General features: G+C 34.1%; 1 protein-coding gene across 2 annotated transcripts in view; it reads left to right on the forward strand.

Moving 5' to 3' along the window:
* Positions 1–18,204, forward strand: part of kiss1ra (KISS1 receptor a) — a 29,500-nt gene extending 11,296 nt beyond the window's left edge. Inside the window, exons 3-6 of one of the 2 annotated variants that reach the window (XR_012388205.1) lie at positions 2,418–2,553; positions 7,071–7,309; positions 13,544–16,723; positions 16,864–18,204. Coding sequence is in view for 1 of the 2 variants with exons in the window: in NM_001105679.2 (NP_001099149.2) it covers positions 2,418–2,553; positions 7,071–7,309; positions 13,544–13,918 (750 nt within the window). In the remaining variant the exon portion in view is untranslated. Of the gene's footprint in view, positions 1–2,417; positions 2,554–7,070; positions 7,310–13,543; positions 16,724–16,863 lie in introns of those variants that run through there. The other variant, NM_001105679.2, reaches the window with a different exon arrangement.
* The last annotated feature ends 5,927 nt before the right edge of the window (positions 18,205–24,131 follow it).

Below are 24,131 nucleotides of genomic sequence, written 5' to 3' on the forward strand. Positions count from 1 at the left end.
GCCTTAACGCTAATTTAAGGCTGATTTAAATTGTGTGCTACATAAAAGCAACAGCACATAATTGAAGGAATATTTTTTATAGTAAAATAATTTTTTTCATTAAATTTATATTTTAAAAAAGGCTTTTATTTTTGGTAGCTGAATAACAGAAAACCTAATGACATGATTACCTCAGGTACACCTCATGTGCTTCATTCAGTGGTAAATGCTAACAATGTGAGTTTGAATGTTATTTTACAAGACATTTATTGCCATACTGCTGCCATACTGCTGAAAGCAGCGACAGATAGTTCACCTCAGATCTTTAAAATAAAATAAATCATTTTAAATTTAATTTTATAACTCTGAAATAATGCACATAGTGATTCAGCATCTACATTTAATAATGTTAAAGAGGTTTAATATGTATTAATTAGATTATAAACATTACCATTTCATGTGTGAGTGCATATTCTGGGCTTCTGAAAGGCTGTATTTAATTTTCTGTCGTGCTGCGTCTGGTGCAAACAGCCAAATTTCTTATCACTGTAAATTTGGTAATGTAGCGTGTTGTTAGGTCATGGGAATGCAACTTGCTCACCATATATTTAAGTTTGTAATATTTTTGTTATTTGCTAATTAATAACAACCTCATGTGGAACTCTGAATCTGCGTCTCATTTCAGGTTCTGCTTCTGTCCAACAGAGGTCGCATTTCAGTCACAGATGCTTGCTTTGAGAGCTTTTCTAAATGAATAAAATATGTTTTCCACCAAGGCAACCCGTGGTGCTAGAATAAAATTGGCTAAACTGGCATTAGGCGGGTTAAAAGAAACAAAACAAAGACAAGGGCTGTTTCTCAATATGCATTCTTCTGCGGTCTTGCTTTCTCGTGTTCTTGTGGAACGTCATCATCAACTGCCAAAGTTCAGTTCCAATACTCAAGACCGCAAGAACAGAGGATGCTTGAAACTTCCCGGATATGTTCTTGATATCAAGGATGCACCGATGCAGACTAGCACCGATCTCGCTCTAGAAGTCCCAGAAGTCATTGCAACTGGAAATAAGAAGGCAGCATTTTATATATATTTATAATTAAAGTTCAGAGATATAACTTATTTATCTCAGGAGTTTCCCTAAATGAAACATATAAACATTTCCATGGACATCTTAATAAAGGAATAAACACATTAAGGATGTTTTTTTACTGAAATTCGTAATAAAATCTGTTTTATTTATAGTGCAACGTATATTTATAATGTTTTTATGCAGAGTGCATATTTTGAAAAGGGGAAAACAAATCATTGTATGAATGCTGTAATGTTTAAATGATTTTCAGTTAAAAACGCGTGAAAGTCCTGTGACAATCAGGAAAAACGCAGCATCTCATTTCTCACAGCATGCGTTCTCTGTTCTCGCGGTCTCTCAAGTTCGTTCTTCCGAAGACACCTGGCAAGACCAGGTCCACAAGTCTCCACAAGAACACAAGTCTGTTCTCTGCATTCTTGGAATTGAGACAGTGTTCTTGGAACAGCCAGTGTTCCTGCACGTAACTCACATTTTCGAAGCAGAAAATCTGACTTTGCTATTCATTGCTATTCAGATAAACAAGAAAGTTCAGTTATGTTTCTTAATTATCTGCGAACATATTATGGTACTTTTATGCTTTAGAAGAGTCAAAACCTTACATACAGCACCTTGAAGTAATGCTTAAGAGATGTGTTGTTCATTGTTCACCATTACTATGTTAACTAATGCATTAACTAACATTCACTAATACAACCTTATTGTAAAGTATTACTTGATTTAAATTGCAGTATAAATGAACAGCTAACTCTCATTTATAATTGCTGTAGGAGGGAGATTAAATGCATAAATTTATCAGTGGCTTTTGTCTTTCCTAATTTTGTATTCTTTATATTCTGTCCAAATGCAGCTGTGAGGCTTATCATGTCAAACACACCAGTCTCCTCAGATTGAGCCCAAGCACACCTTTTTTTTTTCTTTAATCATTAGCTACTCCACACAAAAGATGATGGGATGGAACAGTTCTTTGTTCACACCTGTTGCATCAAAGTGCGCAGGGATAGTTAGGCTTGCATAAAAATGTGGTTGACTTTATTCTCTAAAGCCTCTCCTCCTACCTGATTCTTTCAATTAAAGATGAGCAATCAGGCACTTCAGTTCAATTAATTCACCAGACAAAACCACAAATGAATGGGGCTGCTTTCTTTTTTTCAGTCTCAAATTAATTCAAAAAGCGATGAGCTAAAGACTGGTCCGTATTGAAAGGCTTTATGCAGATGTCTTTGATGTGCTAGATTTTAGATTAGTTAAATCCAACGTTTCTGTTTACCCTGGTGCCCTGAAGCATGTCTGTCTTGCATGTGCTGATAATGATATGAATGGATGATAACAATAAGGTTTGCTGATGTGTAGGTGACGGTACAGGCGACGTGCATCACTCTCACGGCCATGAGTGGAGACCGATGTTATGTGACTGTGTATCCTCTCAAATCCCTGCACCATCGCACCCCTCGTGTTGCTATGATTGTTAGCATATGCATATGGATTGGTAAGTGATTTAGTACATTACATACAACTAACATAGAAACATAACCATAAAGTCAGAAGAATTTAGGTTCTATCTGACATTTTGGTCAGTGTTGACATTCACAGGCATATTACTACTTTGTGAATGCTGATTTATATGAAGGGTGTTCATAAGACTGTCCAAATCCTTTATGTCACATGTCATGGATTTAGATGAGATTTTATGACAACTTTCATTAAGTGTTATTCCCTCCGTTAAAGGTAACATTATTTGAGATGTCTTTGTTATGACAACTTGACATTACCAGGACAACATGGCAAATCATAAACATGATTGTTATGAGACCATCGGGTGAACTATACCTTTAAATGTCTTTGATTTGACAAGATGAAGCTTTATATTAAGTGAAAATATATATCTGCAAAAGATAAGGTGGGGATCATCAAGGATCAAGGTGGGGATCAAGGTGGGAGGTGGGGATCGTCCTTAAATATGAAATAAATCAGCATTAACTGTCACCACACTGTTACAACACTAGACTCTGTTAAAATGCTAGCTTGTTTTAAACCAAAATTGGGTTATATATAGACAAACTTAATCATGGTTTTACAAAGTGTCATTTACAGTTGAAGTCAGAATTATTAGCCCCCCCCCCCCCCCCCCCTGAATTATTAGCCCCCTGTCTATCCCAACCCCCATTTTTGTTTAACGGAGAAAAGTTTTTATTAACTCATTTCTAATAACTGATTTATTTTATATTTGATGACAGTTAATAATAGTTAACTAGTTGTTTTTCAAGAAACTTCTATAAAGCTTAATATTTAAAGGTTTAACTAGCCTTTAAGCCTTTTGACCTTAAAATGTTTTTTTTTTTTTAATTAAAAACAGTTTTTATTTTAGCCGAAAAAAACAAATAAACAAAAATAACTTTCTCCAGAAAAAAAAAATTATCAGACATACTCATAAAAAATGTCATTGCTCTGTTAAACATATGGGAAGTATTTAAAAAAGACAAAAAAAAATTAATAATCCTAACTTCAACTGTAAATCTAACTGAAAATTTGACCCAATATTGAATTCATTATAGTATAGAATTCATCAGAGTATATCATGTATAAAAAAACCATTGTGAATGTAATTTTTTGTGCATGAAATATACTTGTTTAGCATTTTATTGTTTGCATGCAAAAACATTGAAACTCTATGTCTCAAATCTGTACAGATAGAACCATATAATTCCAAAAAGGTTATAATGTTATATTAACATCAACAAAGGTGACACTTCCCCATATATTTATAACCAACAGAAGATTGTATTCTCTCTGAGACAGCAATAATTGCTTCAATTTAAAAATGTAAATCCAACTTAATCACTACCCTCAGCATCTGCTGTTGAATACCCAAGAAACAAATTAGTGTAATAACCCAAAACATGTTTACAGTAATACACATTTAATTATATGGGACGAGTTTAAAATTGAATGTGTTTAAATTTGAACACAGTTTTGAATATAAGCAACATGAATTAGAAAGAACCTGGTGGGATAGCTGTTTTTCACATAATACACATTCTATATGTTATAATAATAAGATTAATTAAATATATAGTTAATAAGATATATAATAAGATTTTTTAAAATAATTATTTTAAAAATTCATTGCCATCGTGTCTTAGTCACAGTGATGTGTAAGTTGTTACAAGCCTTAAAAATAAGCTGTCAAAAAATCAATCTAATGTATTTTACACATTAAATGTGTGTGCCTGGCCCATAGACACTCTATTCATTATATCATTGTTTTCCATGTTTGCCTTGATCTCTTTAGAATTAGTATGCTATGGAAGTCTATGAGTGTTGGCGCACATGATAATGCTTCATGCTGGCTATGTGACAAACCCAATTATTTTCTGTATTTTTGGTATTTTGCACAAGAAGTTCACAGATATTGGTAGAAATTGATTTATCAAAACTAAAACACATTTTATTCTTATATTTATCAAGCTTCTTTTTACACTTAAAATAAATATGTATTCATAATAGAAGTTAGATTTTTTTACAGTACCATAGGAACCATGCAAGAAAAATGGTCAACCGTTCTAACAGATAACATTTACTATATCATATATATGAGCAATATCAGACGAATAGTGCGATATGGATGTATACTGTATCTGCACAGGTGGGAGGTGTGCTTAGTGTCCCATATGTGATGATATACAGCCACATCGCACTGCTACGAGTGTGATATTGCATTTATACAACAGTTCGACGACATAATCGCGTGTATAAAAAAGAAAATCAAACATGTAGAGTCTAAAAACCCTTTTGTAAGAGGAACTACTTTCTTTCACCATTCATTCACATCTGCAGCTGACGTTAGAACATCAGAAACCATTGCTACTTTATAGGGTTTGGTCGATAGACGATGCCATCGTCCATCGCCAACAAACTTCATGAACAACATGAAATGCCATCAGTCTACAGAGATTTCCCAGTATTTCTCTGTTGCAATCAGGAGACCACAATGATTATCCTCGAAAAAGCCAAAGCAGCACCAACACTACCAGATTGTTGTTGTGTTTGCGATAATGAAAAACGCTAAACACATGCGGGCATTTCTTCTTTCCTTTTTTTTTACTAAATTAGTCTGCAGTAATGAAAACAGGGGATGCATTAGAAACAAACAGATGGCAAACCAAAAAGAAACTCAGCGTTATACAGTACAAAGAGCGGCCAACACAAAATACATACATTCCTGATACGTCCCTTTTCACACTCAATACACTACAGTTACATGGTCTAAATACAGCACTACAATATACAAAAGAGAGAGATCGACTTAAAATGTCTCTTACCAGTTTAATAATGATTTGATCAGCTGTAGTTAGAAATTACACTGTTTTTCACGTCTAAGGGCTTATTATGCAGTCCCTGTCACCATCGTGTGGATGGACAATGTCAACCGTCTTTCCTCTGCTCAGAAAGGCTAATGGTCGCCGAAGCACTGTCCATCAGAAATTATAAATAATTTAAAATAGTCACTATCCTTATAAATAAACTGCATAGTTTCAATCTAAACCACTACATTCTCTTCTTAAAAAGCCTCAAAAGAACATTATGTTGTCCAGCAGCTGCAATATTTGTCAAACTGTAAAGTGTCTTCTGCTTGTCGCTGTATGTGGGTGGAGCAGGGCTTAATTGGCACTTCATTTTACCGATCCCCCTCCTCACCTGCTCTCCTTCCCCATCCACTGTTCACTTTCACTTAGTTCCACGACTCTTCAACCCTCTTCACTTTCGTCTGCGACAACCAACTCCTGCCCTGGCTATTAACTTACGTCCGCGACATTCCTCTACTACCCCCCACCCCCACCACAGCACCCCCCATCCGCTCTCCACTTTCGTGCGCGACACCTCTACATCCTTGGGTAGCTCGACAGATCCGTTACCCCGATCTGTTCCAGCACTTTGCGATTCACAAATTAAGCACTGTGGTGGAGTAATACAAAAGGGTGAAGGCGTGAATTATTAACAGACTAAAAATGCTACAGTAAATGTTTCCTGATAAAATGGTTCATAGTTTTTATTTCCAATATGGTGAGTAACTGTAAAAGGTCAAACACACATTTATTATATAACCCCCCCCCCCTTTTTTTTTTTTTTGCATTTCTTAGACTGTGATTCTGTGGACCTTTTCTATATTATTAACATCCTTGTGGAAGTTGCTTGTGACTAACTTTGATTTATCATATTTATTTCTCATTGCCAAGTTAATCAGTCTATTATAAAGCTACAATAAAATAAATATTGGCACTACAGATTCAATTTCACTCTAAATGTAACTTTTGTTGCAACACAGGCTCATTGTGAATATGTAGCCTCGTATACATTTCCAGAGAGTGCAAATTATGAAGCCAGAGGTATGTATGGTTGCATTTTGTCCTAAAACACTATGGAGCGGTATGATGCCACTGACGGCTTCTGTTTCGTTTCGCGCTACCAGCTTACCAGCTTTTTCGCTGTTACAATTTTGCCAAGTGATTCACCACATACGATTGCTTTTAAAAAACACTGTCGGTTGGGTTTAGGGAAGGGGATGGGTGAGGTTATCGGTCGGTCAGTGGGTCAACAGCAGCCCCTGGTGGATTTATGTGAGAAAAGCGGACACGAATGAGAAATTTGAGATCTGAAAAAGTGTATACAGTGGCCTCTGGTGGATTTTCAAGAACATATTTTGCGCTCTGCAGAAATGTATACAGGGGTACATATTCATAATGAGCCAGGGTTGTTTTTTTACCATGCATAAAAGTTGTCCTAAAGGACTGTTTAGACAAATAAAATGTTACTTTTACACTGAAGATTTCATGTAAATGCTTTCACACAAAAATCAAGTTCCACATTAAAGGTTTTAAACACTTTCCTTGCATGTCCGTAACAGTATCCACATGCACTCAAGCCAGAATACTCCTTTATATTTAAAGTATTAAATAAGTGAAGAAGCATTAAAATTGATCATTTTCCCCTCTCTTATGCAAAAAGGTTCCTTCATTCTTTCCATACCGATCTTCCTGTACCAGAGGCTGGAAGACGGCTATTGGTATGGACCAAGAAAATACTGCATGGAAAGGTTTCCATCAAAGACCCATGAGAAAGCTTTCATCCTCTATCAGTTCATAGCTGTGTATCTACTGCCTGTCATTACCATCTCTTTCTGTTATTCCTTCATGTTGAAAAGAGTGGGACAGGCTTCGGTGGAACCAGTGGATAACAACCATCAGGTAAGATTGCAGATAACAACCATCAGTGATGACACCCTGCTGAACGGATATACTGTAAAGGGCTTTGTGTGCTTTAATCTATAATTCAGGTGTATATGCTCCCAAGAGATATTAACTATTGATTTCTTTTATTCTGTTATAGTCTGTTATAGCTTCCTATATTCAGTTAAATGTCTGTTAAAAGAGCAGCATCAACAGATATTAAGCAGACAGTACTAATACATAACTGGACCATCAAGATAAACTGCTACCAAAATTAAAAAAAAAAAACAACAACAGTAATCTAATCGGACAGCACACAGGAAGACATTTTGTGTAACGTTAACAACACATTAGCTGTTTAATAGCATGGTCTAGCCAAGGTTAATGATGTCTGATATCATAACTTTATGTGTCTGATATTAAAAGTAATACTAAAAATATATTAATAGGCCTTGTATAATTCACTCATTTTCTTCTCAGTGGATTTAGGATTCAAACATATGCCGAAATGAATCCAAATTGTTACTTGCCATTGTGCAGCATTTATTTTTCACAAAAAGTGACAGTGGAGCAGATTGTCAGTGCTGCGCATGAGTTAAGGCAAAAGATTATTAACATTAAGGCTGGTTGATTATATGGGGGAAAATCATAATCACAATTATTTAAAACAATTGTTAGTGCACCATGAACAAAACATTGTAGGCTGATTATTTAAAGATACAATCAAGTATTTTTTTCAGTAAATAAGGTTGCTAAAACACCTATACAGCTTCACAATTCTCAAAACCACAGCAGAATGGGAAACTAAAAATATAGTGGAACAACAAACAAGCAAGCAAACAAACAAACAAACACACAACCAAACAAGCAAAAAAACAAACAAAACCAAAGAGGTCAAATTTATTGAAAATAATAAAAAAATAAGCTACAATGAAAATATACAAATGCTCACTTAAATACATAAATGAAAAATGTAAGCTCAATTTGTTTATTAAAGCTACAAATGTCCTTCAGTCAAAGCAGGAGTATAGCTTGCTGTCACATTTTTTGTTGCTAGTATTTGACTAAGGCATGCTCCTTGAGCTAAATATGACTGTCCATGTTCTGCCTGTTCTGTCTCTTTAAACCAAGAATAAATCAATTACACTTCAATAAATCAACCACGTTGCATGCTGAAAAAGTCATGCTACACAATTTTACTGATTTCCACATTAAACTGGCCTTTGCAGAGAAATGAATGTGAACTGCTTGAAAGAGGATGGAATCTCGCACAACAATCATTTTATCTTGATTATTTTTTTTCGATCGTTGGAAGCTAAAATTGAATTTTGATTAATTGCATTACTTTGCATACATGCTCAATGTGTTTCCATGTCATGTGATGATAAGAAATTAGATTTATTAGATAAAATCTATGACTACAGAGAGACTTTAAGCCACAATCTGTCAAAGCAAAAAACCTACTATCAAACAGTACACAGCAAAAAACTAGGAGCTAAAATACACAACTAAACTGATGATCCAAACAAGGTGCAGGTGGACATAATCAATGAAACAACAAGCGACTATAAACCCAACTGAAAGTACACGTTTGGCTACAATGGTAACCAAGAAAACAGAACAGAAAAACATACTAAACTGAAACTAAAATATTAAAAAAAACCATATCGAACCTACACTGACTGGCCACCTTATTAGGTACACCTTACTAGTACCGGGTTGGACCCCCTTTTGCCTAAAGAACTGCCTTAATCCTTCGGGCATGCTGTAGATTCAACAAGGTACTGGAAATAATCCTCAGAGATTTTGGTCCATGTTGACATGATAGCATCACGCAGTTGTTTTGTTGGCTTTCATGTTGCAGCAGAAATCGAGACTCATCAGATCAGGCAACACTTTTCTAATCTTCTATTGTCCAATTTTGGTGAGCCTGTGTAAATTATAGCCTCAGGTTCCTATTCTTTGCTGACAAGAGTGGCACCCGGTGTGATCTTCTGCTGCAGTACCCCACCCGCCTCAAGTTTGTCATGTGTCTTCAGAGATGTTCTTCTGCATACCTCGGTTGTAACGAGTGGTTTTTTGAGTTACTGTTGCCTTTCTATCAGCTTAAACCAGTCTGGCCATTCTCCTCTGACCTCTAGCATTAACAAGGCATTTGTGCCCACAGAACTGCCACTCACTGGATATTTTCTATATTTCGGCCCATTCTCTGTAAACCCTAGGGATGGTTGTGCGTGAAAATCCCAGTAGATCAGCAGTTTCTGAAATACTCAGACCAGTCCGTCTGGCACCAAAAATCATGCCACATTCAAAGTCACTTAAATCAGCTTTCCTCACCATTCTGATGCTCAGTTTGAACTGCAGCAGATCTTCTTGACCATGTCTACATGCCTGAAAGCTCTGAGTTGCTGCCATATTATTGGCTGATTGAAAAATTGCAATAACTAGCAGTTGGACAGTGACCAGTGAGTGTATATATTTTTTTAAATATGTGAGACTTCTGCTTTCTTAGCAGTTAGATGTTGAATAACAAACGATATAATCCGTTGTGCCCAGCCCCTGTGCTAATATGATAATGAATTCAAATATAATATCAGTTTGCAATTTGAAGCTGCTAAACAACTAAAAATAGCTGAAAACAGATGAAACTAAAAGCATCACACATTCAATTTACATTTATGGATTTCGCAGACATTTCTCCCTGAAGTGACTTACATTTTATTGAAAGCACACTTTATTTGTTTATGCTTTCCAATGAAATAGGTCAAGGTCAACTTTATGTATATAGCACCTTAAAACAACATGAATGTTGAACAAAGCGCTTCACAAATATAGCAATAATAAACAATTAGAGAGACAGGACAATATATATATATATATTAAATTACATTGTTATACTTAAATAAATATGTTTTTATTATGAACATAAACGGAAATGTACAGTTGAAGTCAGAATTATTAACCCCCCTGAATTATTAGCCCCCTTGTTTATTTTTTTCCTAATTTCTGTTTAAGAGAGAGAAGATTATTTTAACACGTTTCTAACTATAATAGTTTTAATATTTCATTTCTAATAACTGATTTATTTTATCTTTGCCATGATGACAGTAAATAATATTTGACTAGATATTTTTCAAGACACTTCTATACAGCTTAAAGTGACATTTAAAGGCTTAACTAGGTTAATTAGGTTAACTACACAGGTTAGGGTAAATAGGCGTTATTAAGTGGCCTTAACAGATATGTACTTACATAGGAACTAATAGTTTGTTACAATGTACTTATTGTGTAAATACATGTATTTACTGTGTACTTATGCTTGATTAAATACATGTATGTAATTACATCTGTAATTAACTTTTGTAATTACATTTGTAAATACACTGTTGACCATCCCTTACACCTTAACCCACCCTTAAACCTACCCATACCACCAAACCTGTCTATAACCCAACCTCTATCCCAACTCAAAAGCACCACAAGTGTTCTCAAATACATTATAAACACAGTAAGTACATTGTATTTATTTTTTCATGTAAGTACATAGTAGTTAAGGACACTTAATATAAAGTGGGACCAGTTATTGTATAATGATGGTTTGTACTGTAGACAGTCGGAAAGAAAATAATTGCATAAACGGGCTAAATAATTTTGTCCTTAAAATTATTTTATTCTAGCCGAAATAAAACAAATAAGACTGTCTTTAGAAGAAAAAATAAAGACAGTCAATTTATGAGACAATTTATGAGAAAATTTCTTTGCTCTTTTAAACATCATTTAGGAAACATTTAAAACAAAAAAAAACTTTAAAAAAAAAACTTTAACTGTATGGTAACCCTTATAAACCTAGTCACCTGTACTTCACAATTTGCAAGCAGTGGCAAAAATTCTTTTTTTTTTTCTCAGTATTTTTCTATTTTTTGCACTGTCATTTTAACCTTTTTGACAAAAGATCCATTCGCTGTCAATGTGAAACCATCTCACAGCATGATGCAGCCACCAGCACACTTTACTGTAGATATACTGGCTTTTTGAGACGTAGGCAGTGCTATCTTTGCCACACATTCTCTTTGAAATTCAGCCTAAAAGCTCCTAAAAGCTCTGTTTTATCTGAGAAAATATATATATATATATTTTTTTTTCCCACATTGCAGTTGAGTGACCTCTCTCTTACTCACAGTTCCTGAGTCACCATACTGCAATAGTTTACACGTCTTTTTCCTTGAAGCAAGTTTTGAGGAGTTCTATTGTGGTTAGATGTGATTTTTAACTCCTTATAATTAAACCTGCAATGATCTCTGTGGAAATAACTTGGAGTTTGTTTTGTTCCCTTTTTCCTAATGGATGTTCTTTTGTCTCATTATCTTCTTTGTCATCTTATCTTTACTTTTAATCTTTTGCAATAGTCTGCACGGTTCATTTCCACAGCTGACAGATTTACTACATGAATAATGACTTTTATCCAGAATCAAAAAAGGGCTTATTTATTAACTCAGGGAATCAAAGTTTTACAACAAATTGTGTGTTATATTTGGTACAAATAAAAGTGCATAGCTAACTAAACATATGCAAAAGAAAATAACAGTTTTAATGATTGAATACATAAGAGACAGCAGCAAATAATAATTTAGATTCAAATATGGAAAACATTTTCATTATAAAAGATAGGGTTTGAAGTCTTTAAATATTCTTAAAATAACTACTAGTCAGAAAAAAGTCCAAATTTCTTGTCAGCATCACAAAAAACTCATTTAAAATGAGTCATTTTACTTCTGCAAAATTCTGTGGAATATGTGATATGTATAGATACAGTATGTGATATATAAAAGATAAAAAAAAAACTTCTTGCTGGCAAATGAGTTAAACGTAGTGGTTGAATATATTCATGTAAAATAACAATTAATTGTTATTTTGGTACTACACCAAAATTCTTAAATGCAGCTTTTTAGTATGTCATCGAATGATGGTTGTTCTAAACATGGTTCAATAAATCTTGTATGCTAAGTAAATATCGTTACACAGGATGACATGTTAGTAGGTTTTATCTGTAATTCATTGTTAAAAAAAAAAAAAAAAGATCATTACTATTTACTAACGATTTCATGAATTGTTTTGCTAAAAAAAGAAAGAACACATTCTAAACAGTCCCTCCAGGATTTTACAGAGAGATTTTGTAATATCTGCAGCCTGAAATATATGTTTTTGTGACAGCATTCCTCAAAATATATGCCATTATTTGCTTCAACTCTTGCATTAAGCTGTAAAAACGCACACACATATCTTGTAAATACATATATTTGTAGATTTTAAGAACAATTAGGTTTGCTAAATCCTATAGTGATTGTCTAATGTGCGGGGGGGAAATAGGAAAATATATTAAGCTTTAAAGTCATCTCTCTTATGTAATTTGCTTTTCAATGTATTTTTTAAAGTTCAGTTTTAGCGACCTTCATATTGACAATTCCGGTAATTCATAGTGCACAAAAATCATAGTATTATCTAAATAATTTACACAATATTCAAAAACTCCTGTTGCTTATTGTTTTTTTTAGAAAATAATTTAAAAAAAAATAATTCTGATCCTTTGGAAAAAGAAGACTGGCTTTAATGTATTAGTAATATAGCTGTATGACCAATTTGATGTAGCTTTTGTTTGTTTTATATTGGTTTATTTATATTTTATTCTATCTATCTATCTATCTATCTATCTATCTATCTATCTATCTATCTATCTATCTATCTATATATATATATATATATATATATATATATATATATATAAATAAATATATAATATTTTTGTATGCTTTTCTTAACAAATATTTTATCTACACTGTTAGCTAAAATGACATAATACAAGTTTTATATCATTTTGTTGTATTCATATTTTTTTTATTATCTCCAAATAACTAAATGAATAAATAAATAAACAAATCAAGCATCATCACGCTCTTTCAGTCCGTCTCTCACACATGACATGCATGCATCTAGACGCGCAAATTCATGCACAAACACACCTTTTAAACATGACATAAACTCTGGAAAACCGAAAACTACTGCCTTTTTTATACTGTAGCCTTCGTGTACTCTTGTGTAACCCCCTCAGAGGATATTAGGGGTCGCGGGTCACTGGAAAAGTTAGGAAACCCCTAATATAGACATAGGAATTTTAAAGAATGTCACTGATCAGTTAAGTGTACATATCAGACCCATTTTCCCACTATAATCTCAATAAACTCTTGTTTATTTCAGGTCCATCTTCTCTCAGAGAGAACCATCTCCATCCGGAGCAAGATATCCAAAATGGTAGTGGTCATAGTTGTCCTCTTCACCATCTGCTGGGGCCCCATTCAGATCTTTGTTCTGTTCCAATCCTTCTATCCTAACTTCAAGGCCAACTACGCAACATATAAGATCAAAACGTGGGCCAACTGCATGTCCTATGCCAATTCCTCTATCAACCCCATTGTCTACGGCTTTATGGGCGCCAGCTTCCGCAAGTCTTTCAGGAAGACCTTTCCCTTCCTCTTCAGACACAAAGTGCGGGACAGCAGCGTGGCCTCCCGCACGGCCAATGCAGAAATCAAATTTGTAGCCACAGAGGAAAGCAACACTGAGAGGAAATGAGAAAAGCGTGAATTCATGCCAACTGTCTGGCTGCTGAAGCCCCTTCATTAACAAGGGTAATATTCAGTTCACTGAGCCGTGACAAATATTTAAATGTGATGCAAAAGAGCATTTAGAGGACAAAGAACAGCAAAGGCACACATGAATTAGAATTACAACTGCGTTAAAACTATAATTTGATATTTACATCCTTCGAGCAACCAACTCTTTTGGTGCCCCTGCTGTGCGCATTTGTAGATTGCGCTTTCAAAAGTTGCGCATGGAAAGCTCATTTTCCAGGGCGTTGAGTTGGACATTGGGGAACCAAACGGATGTTCTGCCAGCGGAGAGATGTGTAGGAGCTTGCCTGAGAGGATGTTGACTAAATCAAACATGGCAACTGTTGACTCATCCATTGTGTTTGACATATACACGACACCTCCCTGTACACACTTCCTCATGAAACGAGCACTCCAAAGCGCTCTTCATCGGCTGTATTTATATCTCAACAATCTGCAGCATGGCTTGACCTGAAAAGGTGTAATCAAAAGCTACAGACACTCTCAAAACGCACCACTTCTCAAGACCAAATGACTGCTGTTCACTGCCCAGAATGATATATTTTATGCTGCAACTGTCAGCAAAAGCACTGAGATTATCATACTGTTGGAAAAACTGAGGACTGGCAAACATGTGCCAATGGAGTTGAGGATGACAGGGTCATTATGATTTTATGATTTATGATAACATAATATTATTTTAATATTCAAGTGGAACATGAAATATTTTGATTGAAAAATTAAGCATGAAATGCAGCTTAAGAGACACAACTATTTATTCAAAAAGCAATTAACATTGAACAAGTTTTCTTTGCAAGAGCCAGGGTAGTGGAATGACAAAAAAAGGTCAAGAGATACAATTTTCATTTTTACATGGCTATATTCACAATTTGTAGACAGTGAGTGTACAACAAAAAGTAAAAAAAGGCTTTCCCCGACTTCATATGTTGTCTATGAACCAACTTAAGAAAAATGGAACCAATTAAACTGTTCAGGATAATGCTGAAAGAACCGTTCTGTATTGAAATGTCAGTGTGTTTTGCAATGAAAAGTGATTCAATCAAACTTACATGACACAGTCATAACAATATAGATGGGAGTATCAAATATACTTCATAACAAATCACATAATAGTATAATTTTAATAAACTATGTTGAAAAGCCTGACTAAAAATGTCACCATAACCAGATGTTTGCAAAAAATAAAACATAAAACAGTCTATAGTTAAATTATAAAATGCTCCAAAAATTGTCCCAAGCTCTCTACCAATTTTCTGAAATATGCAGTAATTTTAATATACTTAACAAATGAAACATGCAATGGATATTTAAAAGCTTTAGTTAATCACTAAAGAAGATATTCTGAAAAATGATTGCCCTTGACCTATATTTTTTCCTACCATGGTTGTCTATGGCTACTGATTTTCAACATCCAGCCCAGGCTCGTTGTATATATGTGCTTTAGCCTACATTTTTCCTAAAGGGAATGGGTACGTTTTATTGCATTTTGTTTCAGATGGCAAATCAACTAGAGGGCGCTGTCTACATTTTGTTCACTGTATAAACTGTTCCACACAATTCTTTCATGTTGTTTCAACACAAATCGATTACGTAATCATTTTTACAAATTTAAGTGGACTGAACATGAAACAATTACGACGTCCCAAAAAATGAAGAATTGTGTTGTTTCAACTCATTTTAAACAAGTCGTTTGAACAGGAAACAAAAGTTATTTTTCCAGCATTAATTGCATTACTTTAGGTATGGTTTTGATGTCAGTTCAGATCTCATTTCTACACATTTAAGAGAAGGTGGAGCTTGTCATACAGATTATACACACTTTTAAGTTGTTTGGGGTGAAAATAATCCTTTATTTACGGTGATCGAGAAAGCTTAATGTGCTGCAATTTAAGAAAACATGCGCAACAACAAAAAAAGCCAGCAAATTGAGAAAAGACCTTTTTGACAGTGCACATGCACAAAATGCAAAAACATTTTAAAAAAACGTGCTGCATTTTCACACAAAACAAACAATTAACAAAATGTGCTGCATTTTCTCACAATGCAAACATTATATGAAACCATGCTGCATTTTCTCACAACACAACGGAAATGTTTCAAGGAGACCCTAAAACGTGATGGACCCGGCTATTTAGGTTATGGTTATTTATGCTAATAAATCCTACAGACACAAGAATTGGGATATTAAAATAAACAAACAAAAAAACTCACCTTTCAAAGACCACTTACAACTTCACTGAGCAATAGGCTGCATCCGAAATCGCATGCTTCCATACAGTACACATAATCAGTATGCGAGACAAGTAGTATGTCCAAATTCATAGAATTTGAAAATAAATATGCGAGAAGTACCTGGATTATTTACTATTTCCGGCGAGATTCTGAAGTGCGCATCGGATGGACACTATGCTATCCCATGATGCCTTGTGAGAGAATTCTTGAATGGGTGTGAAGTGACGCAACTCACGCGGGTAAGACACGTGATCATGACAAAATGGCCAATGTAGTACATGCGAGTTCCATTCATACAGCTTACATATATACTGTATAGAACATACTTTTCTAATGGCCGAGTAGTACATTTATATTCAAATGCAGCTTATCTACTGCAATCTACTGGGTAGTAGGCAGTTTAAGATACAGCGGCGTTCATCACATTTTTGGGTCCCCTTAAAAAATTTCCGTTGTTTTTGTGTTGTGAGAAAATGCAGCATGTTTTATCAATTGATTGCTTTGTGTGAAGCACGTTTTGATCCCAGCACAATAGCTTGTCTTAGTCCCATTTCTTTTCTTTTAGGTAAGGAATTAAGATTACCTTTTATTTCCAGAAAACTGGACTCAACCTTTTGTATCGTTTAATTTTTTATTATTTTTATTGATATAAAGCGTGTTTTTTAAAAATGCACTATGACGACTGGCAGCACGTGTGCTGTCAAACGGATGAAGATCTTTTCTCAATTTGCTGTTGTTTTTTGTAATTGCATGTGTTTTCTTTAATTGCAGCATGTTAAGTCGCTCGCCCGCTGTATTTGCTTTTCAATTATGTATCCCTGTAAATATCATTTATCTGAAAAGGGACAAAAGTTGTTTGTATCATACTGCACAGTTCATTTTACTTAGAAACTGCAGTCAAATGTATGCTTAAGTAATTTTTTTCTGCTTTCACAAAAATGTAGGCTAAAGAACTTATTTATAATGAGCCTGTTCTAAAAGTTTCGGTGAACTATTCCTCTAAGATTTTATTCCACTTTGTACCCAGAACACCAAAGTCAGTGTTGACTTGTTTTCTCAAAAATATGCTTTAGTTTGGCACTGAGTAACACTGTACTCATGTTCAAGATGCTGAAAAAATGTGGGTGTTTACAGGAATTCTTTTATGAGGCCATTTAGAAAGAATAGCTTTTGCAATGAAAAAATGTGTTGACACAGAGAAATAAAAAAGAATGCAAGGTCTTGAGAAATATATACTTTGAATTTCTTTAAACTGCAGTGCCATATTGTTAAATGCCATGTCATTTGCGAGATGTGCAAAAGGTACCAGACACAAGCTTTCTGTCAGACGCTGACAAAGACGAAGGTCAGAGATGTTCCTTTAATGTATGTTTTACATTAAAAAATGATTAACTACCAGTGCAGTGGAACGAAAAATGAGTTCTGCGTAACATATTGTGTGCTGAATCTAAATGAACATCTTCCTCCAGGGGTTTCTAAATGCTCCCATCATTTTGATGTAATAATTGAGGTAAAATGTTTCTTTCATGGACAAATGGCAGTACAACATGTCTGCAGGGTAGATTTATTTACTAGTGAGAGCGGATTCAAAGGGGAATTAAGTCTGATTTTGTTTGCTACCACAAAGCTTTCTTAATTACTTTTGTCTTAAGCAGAAATAGATGTCTTATCATTAGCATTAGTGAAATGTTTTGACAAGCATAGCTAAGCAGCTAAAAGCTTTTCTTGATGTACTGTCAGTTTAACCTTGACAATAAATTATTCAGCATCCTTCAAGCATGGTCTTGTTAGCATTATAAATGGCTTAATGAATTCTTTTTCATATTTAAATCAGACAGGACTTTGAGCAGGCTTATTTCTTTTTTAGGCTTCCTATTTAATGTTTATTGTATTATTAATTTATTTATTGTAAAAATGTATATACTTGAGAAGAGACTAAACAGATTTCTGTATTAAAAATCCAATAAACCGTCTGCATTTAGAAATGTTTTTATGAGCAGAGTTTTCAAATGGCTCATCGCTGAGAGACACGTGTAATATTTGCAGAGTGACTGTGGATTAGCATTAATAAATTTGCCACATCTTTTCCACATTAATATTTTTCAACAGCTCCAGTGACATCAACCGGAGATTTGATATTCAGTGCATAATGCATCTTTAATTACAGATATCAAAGATTATGTAGAATATACATTTTAATTAACTTTAAATTATAGCAACTACTACAATATGAGCAGTTTTGTATAAACCCCATACATTTACAGTAATATATATTTAATTTAATCTTTATAGCAAGTTAAAGACCATGAAATAATATACACTACCTGACAAAAGTCTTGTTGCCTATCCAAGTGTTGATCATTTGGAATCAGAAGTGGCTTATATGAAAGGCAAAGACCTCTAAATTACGCTTCTTTTACCAAAATAAAATATGATCATGCTTTGATTTTTCATTATTTATTAGGACAGTAAGGTCTGACTTTGCTTAGATAAAAGTCTTGTAAATTAACAGACATAATATACAGTATAGAATATAAAGTCATGTTGCAGTGGAAAAGAATATTGACTCTCATGAGCCTGGAGGACTGCATCTATACATCTCTGCAATGACTCAAATAACTTATTAGTAAAGTCATCTGGAATGGCAAAGAAAACATTCTTTGCTGGAGTCCCAGAGTTCATCAAAGTTCTTTGGATTAATTTTCAATGCCTCGTCCTTCATTTTACCCCAGGCATGCTCAATAATGTTCATGTTTGGTGACTGGGCTGGCCAATCCTGGAGCACCTTGACCTTCTTTGCTTTCGGGAACTTTGATTTGGAGGCTGAAGTATGACAAGGAGTGTTATCCTGCTGAAGAATTTGCCTTCTCCTGTGGATTTGGGCAGCACAAATGTCTTGATACCTTAGGCTGTTGATGTTGCCATCCACTCTGCAGATCTATCACACGCCCCCCATACTGAATGTAACCCTAAAACATGATTTTTCCTTCACCAAACTTGACTGATTTCTGTGAGAATCCTGGGTCCATGTGAGTTTCAATAGGTCTTGTGTAGTATTTGTGATGATTGGGATGCAGTACAATGGATGATTTATCAGAGAAATCTACCTTCTGCCACTTTTCCAAATGATCAACTATTATTTGTTGCTCGTACAACTAAGGTCGACGACAAGACTTCTGTCAAGTAGTGTATAATATAATATATGTATAATATATTTAAATTATAAAATGAAATTTATATAGATATGAAAGTCTGTGCAATACACTTTTTTTCTACTTTAATTTACAAAATAAGCACTTACAAAATATGATTACTTTTAAATATACACAAGTTAAATTACCTGTATAAAATGTCACATAATTTGATGTAGTATCATATACAGTACATCATAATAAATAATAAATATTATAATATAAATATAATATGATCATTTATATTACACATTTTACCACAATGTAACAATTTATACAAAAATGAAAGAAATATTGGTCCCACTTTATATTACGTGTTCTTAACTACTATGTACTTACATGAAAAAATAAATACAATGTACTTACTGGGTTTATAATGTATTTGAGATTGGGATAGAGGTTGGGTTATAGACAGGTTTGGTAGTATGGGTAGGTTTAAGGGTGGGTTAAGGTGTAAGGGATGGTCAACAGTGTATTTACAAATGTAATTACAGAAGTTAATTACAGATGTAATTACATACATGTATTTAATCAAGCATAAGTACACAGTACATACATGTATTTACACAATACGTACATTGTAACAAACTATTAATTACTGTATAAGTACATATTAGTTGTACTTAGTCCACCTAATATAAAGTGGGACTGAAATATTTAAATGCTATTTTACATGAGAAGCGACTAAACTGATTTTGGTATCAAATCCTCTTGCATCTAGAAACGTTTTAATGAGCAGAGTTTTCAAACGGCTCATCATTAAAGTACATGTATTTTATTTACCGAATGACTCTAGATTAACTTTAATAAATTTGCCACATCTATTAATACATTTTCAACATGCTCCAGTGACATCAAACAGAGATTTGATATTCATTGCATAATGCATCTTTAATTACCATGCAGTCGGTATGGCTCACTGAAACGGCAAGGCAAAATCAAGCAGTTGGAGTGATGGACTAATAGCATGGAAATAACCGCATGATTCCTCCTACACAGGCAGCCAATTATTATCTTGATCAGTGGAAAAGAGGGCAGGAAGTGCGTAATCAGTCTTGCCCGTTTCAAAGTGCTAAACTCACATCTGTCCGCAACTTGGCCTGGGGTCACCAAACAGAGAAATAGTTTCATTTACTTTAATACAGCGAAATGTAATGAGCCACTCGATGTGTTACATCACAGTCCTGAGAAAAGTCATTGATTAATGTCCATGTGGAGGACAACGGGGATCATTATGACATTTGGTTAATATATTCAGAAAGTAATTAGCCTTGAAAACATCTTTGGAATGTCAGCACCAGTTTCACTGTCAATTAAATGTATAATTTAATCAAGTCAGAATCTATTAAACTGAAAATGCACAGCTTTTGATGTTATAGTTAATGCTCACAATACAGAACCATTCTTTCATTTCCCTTCAGCTTAGTAATAATAATAATAATAATGATGATCAGGGGCGATTTTAGGGATTTTCATTTTAGGGGGGTTCAGCTCCTTATAAGGTAAAAAAAAATGATACACACACACACATATATATATATATATATATATATATATATATATATATATATATATATATATATATATATATATATATATATATAAAGCCTAACATTACATTAATAAGTAGTAATTAAATAGTAATACGCTTAAAATGTTTAGTTAATATGGGTTGTATACTAGTATTCCACTGTATTACATAGACAGGCAGAGCCATTTGAGTTCTGAGTAAGCCAAATAATATATAAGAATAAGCAGATATTATATCAATTTATCGATAAAAATACACCTTGTTCTCTTGCTGTCCACGGCTGTGGTTTGCTAATCAAATGAAAAACAAAAGACGAGGAGGAGCCAAATTCTGCCGCCATTTTCACATCAAATTTAAAGGGGACTGAGGCGATAATTTAGTGTACAATTTATGAGCTAATCGCAAAAGTTTTAACAGGGCTGAGTAGAAACAGCCCCCCTAAAATAGGCCTAGCAACGCCCATGATAATGATGCATTTTATTTAAAGGTTCCTTTCTTGACACTCAAGGTTACCGTACAGGACAGCAAGAACAGTCAGTTCAAATAAAAACACAATAAAAGTTAATACAATACTATGCAAATTTTAAAAAGTGCTGTTCAGTTAAAAAGAGAGTAGGCTGTTCTAAACAGATGTGTGTTAAGTTTAGATTTAAATTGTAAAAGAGAGTTCCAAAGCTGAGGAGCAGAGTGGCTGAAGGCTCTGCTCCCCATGGTGACAAGGCAGACAGGCAGAACAATGAGGTGAATGGAAGAAGAAGACCTGTTCCAGAAGGTGTGGCGATATGAACAAGACTAGTGAGGTATGGAGAAGTGACGTGGCAAAGACCAGAGGGGCAGCAAGTGGCAATTGTAGAATCCAGAAGATGCAGAACCACTGTAATTCAGTCATCCTTTTTAGTAAAAGGTTCACATCTATGGAATGCCGAGCCAGTTGATTTAAAGTTACAATCAGAACGCCGTTATAAAGCTGAAAGAATGGTAGAAATTTTTACAGCAATGTGAACATTAAGTATTATTCCTTCAGGTTGGTCAGGTTTACATTTCCCTTTAGTATGCAGATTGACTTACATTTTATGTTTGTGGCTCTACTGGACATGTTTGTTTTTTGTATTGTTGTTATTTGTTGATTTAAAAAAAATGTAAAGCCTAACCAGGTACGAGGCCTGCAAATTGGCCTTATGCTACTGTATATGACCTATGTATGCGGCATCAATTGTCTTTGTATAAAAAAAATGTCAAGTGTATATCCTTGTTAAGCAAACAAACAAATAAATAAAATCTATGTGCATAATTATAAAAATCATAAAAATAATCATAATTTAAGTTGACCGGTTCTAAATTGTAATGGGTTTATTCACTTTTTTAAAAAGTAAACTCTATTTGTCCACTATTTGGCACAAAATAATGAGCCATGTTCTTGCTTTAGTTGCAAAGACTGAGATGCTCATTTTATTCCCAAACATAAGTCTGTCACCAATAAAAACGTATCACCAATTCAACTGCTTATTATGGATTGCTTCAAAAAAGTTTATTCTACGATCTTTTCACTTTTAATTTGTCTCTATCACATCATTTTTGAAGTGTGTTGCAGGCATCACAATCAAAGTTTATTTACATTTCCAGAGTACTGTACATTTGCTCATTGAAAACACTGGAAATCTTTTTCTTGTACTTTTGTTAGTTAAATAATAGTTAAACAAAATAAAACTAGCAAATTGCATATTCTTGATTCTATTGCAATTTTGTAAGTCCCAACCTCTCTGGAATTCAGGTTGTGTGTATATTATTTTGTTTAACGCTAAAGTTACACTTTTGGAAATTGTCAAAGAAGATATTAAGGTCTCATAATGCAATTTGAAAGCATACTTACATGAAAAATGTGAATCACAAGCTTAATTTATTTTCTTGTGTATTCAATATTAAAACACAAAATATTGAATTTATTTAACTAAGCTGGTTAAAAATCATAAAAACCCATTTTGTAAGAATTTTTTTTCCTAAAAATAAACAGTTTAAAATGTCATTTCATTCATTTTAAATAAGATTATGTCTATATGCACATGACAAATTGCACAAAGAAAACATTCTCAACAGTATTTTTTCCCCTGGAATGTCCATTTTGTTGAGAGAATACTGATGTGAAATGTACTGTATTGAATGCCACAATTATCCCTGCCCTCTCTAATTTTTATATATTTTTTATTTCCATTATAATATATATTTTTTTGCACGCCAGTCATGATGAGTTTGTCCACTTATGCAGAGGACAGACATTTATTTGAGATGTTCTCTTCAGTTCCCTGCATAAATTGCGAGGTTCAGCATCAGAATGGGCACCGAGAGACTGCCTCTGTAATCACTCTCCAGAGCACTCACTTGTCACTGAAGTGTGGCTGTGAGTGTTTGGGGTTAATTCATTTGCATTGCAGAAGATATGAAAACACACTGCTTGCAGAGAAAAATATGGCTTGCAAACTTCTAATGAGCGTGGCTGGAACCGCATTTACACAATATTAATGAGCAGCAATTTAATTATTTTACACAATTTTTTTGGTTGTTTTTATCAATATAAAAGTTTATTTTGCTAGCGCACATTGTTATTCTTTAGGTGATGTAATAGTTAAATGATAAATGATAAAAAAAAAATTTAAAAAAAAACTGTTTTGGTAATAAAGTCTGACCACTTGCTTTTTTATTTGGAGTGGCGGTTCTCTGCTGACATAAGTTTAAAGGCTTCAGCTACAATAATCTTAAAGAGCCCCTATTATGGGTTTTTATGCAGTCTGTAACACTAATTTAATAAAAACATCCAGCTGAAGTTTAAATCTGAAAGTGTGCCATGTTTAAAACTATTAAATCTTTAACAAATTAGACAACCCAGAGTGAAATAAATGAATCGAGTAGGGTTCAGATCTTTTGCTCGAACCCGTCAACGTTGATACGGTACATCACAAAGTATGTAGTTCCAGATCCAGTAAAATGTGAACGCGCTCTCCCTTCAGACACTTGCAGAGTGTGGCGGGGATCACGAGACTGATCATGACGCAAAGATGATGATCACTGACAGATGGAGATTTGGGTGTGGGGAATAAGGGGTTAAACTTCATTTTCACAACAATGCCATATATAGTCAACCTAGTGCTGTATTTGTTCCTGTCATTTTTCTGATTTTTGATATAATAACCTACGCTGCAACGTCA

This window comes from Danio rerio, chromosome 2 (genome assembly GCF_049306965.1).
Source record: "Danio rerio strain Tuebingen ecotype United States chromosome 2, GRCz12tu, whole genome shotgun sequence".
Taxonomy (NCBI): Eukaryota; Metazoa; Chordata; class Actinopteri; order Cypriniformes; family Danionidae; genus Danio; species Danio rerio.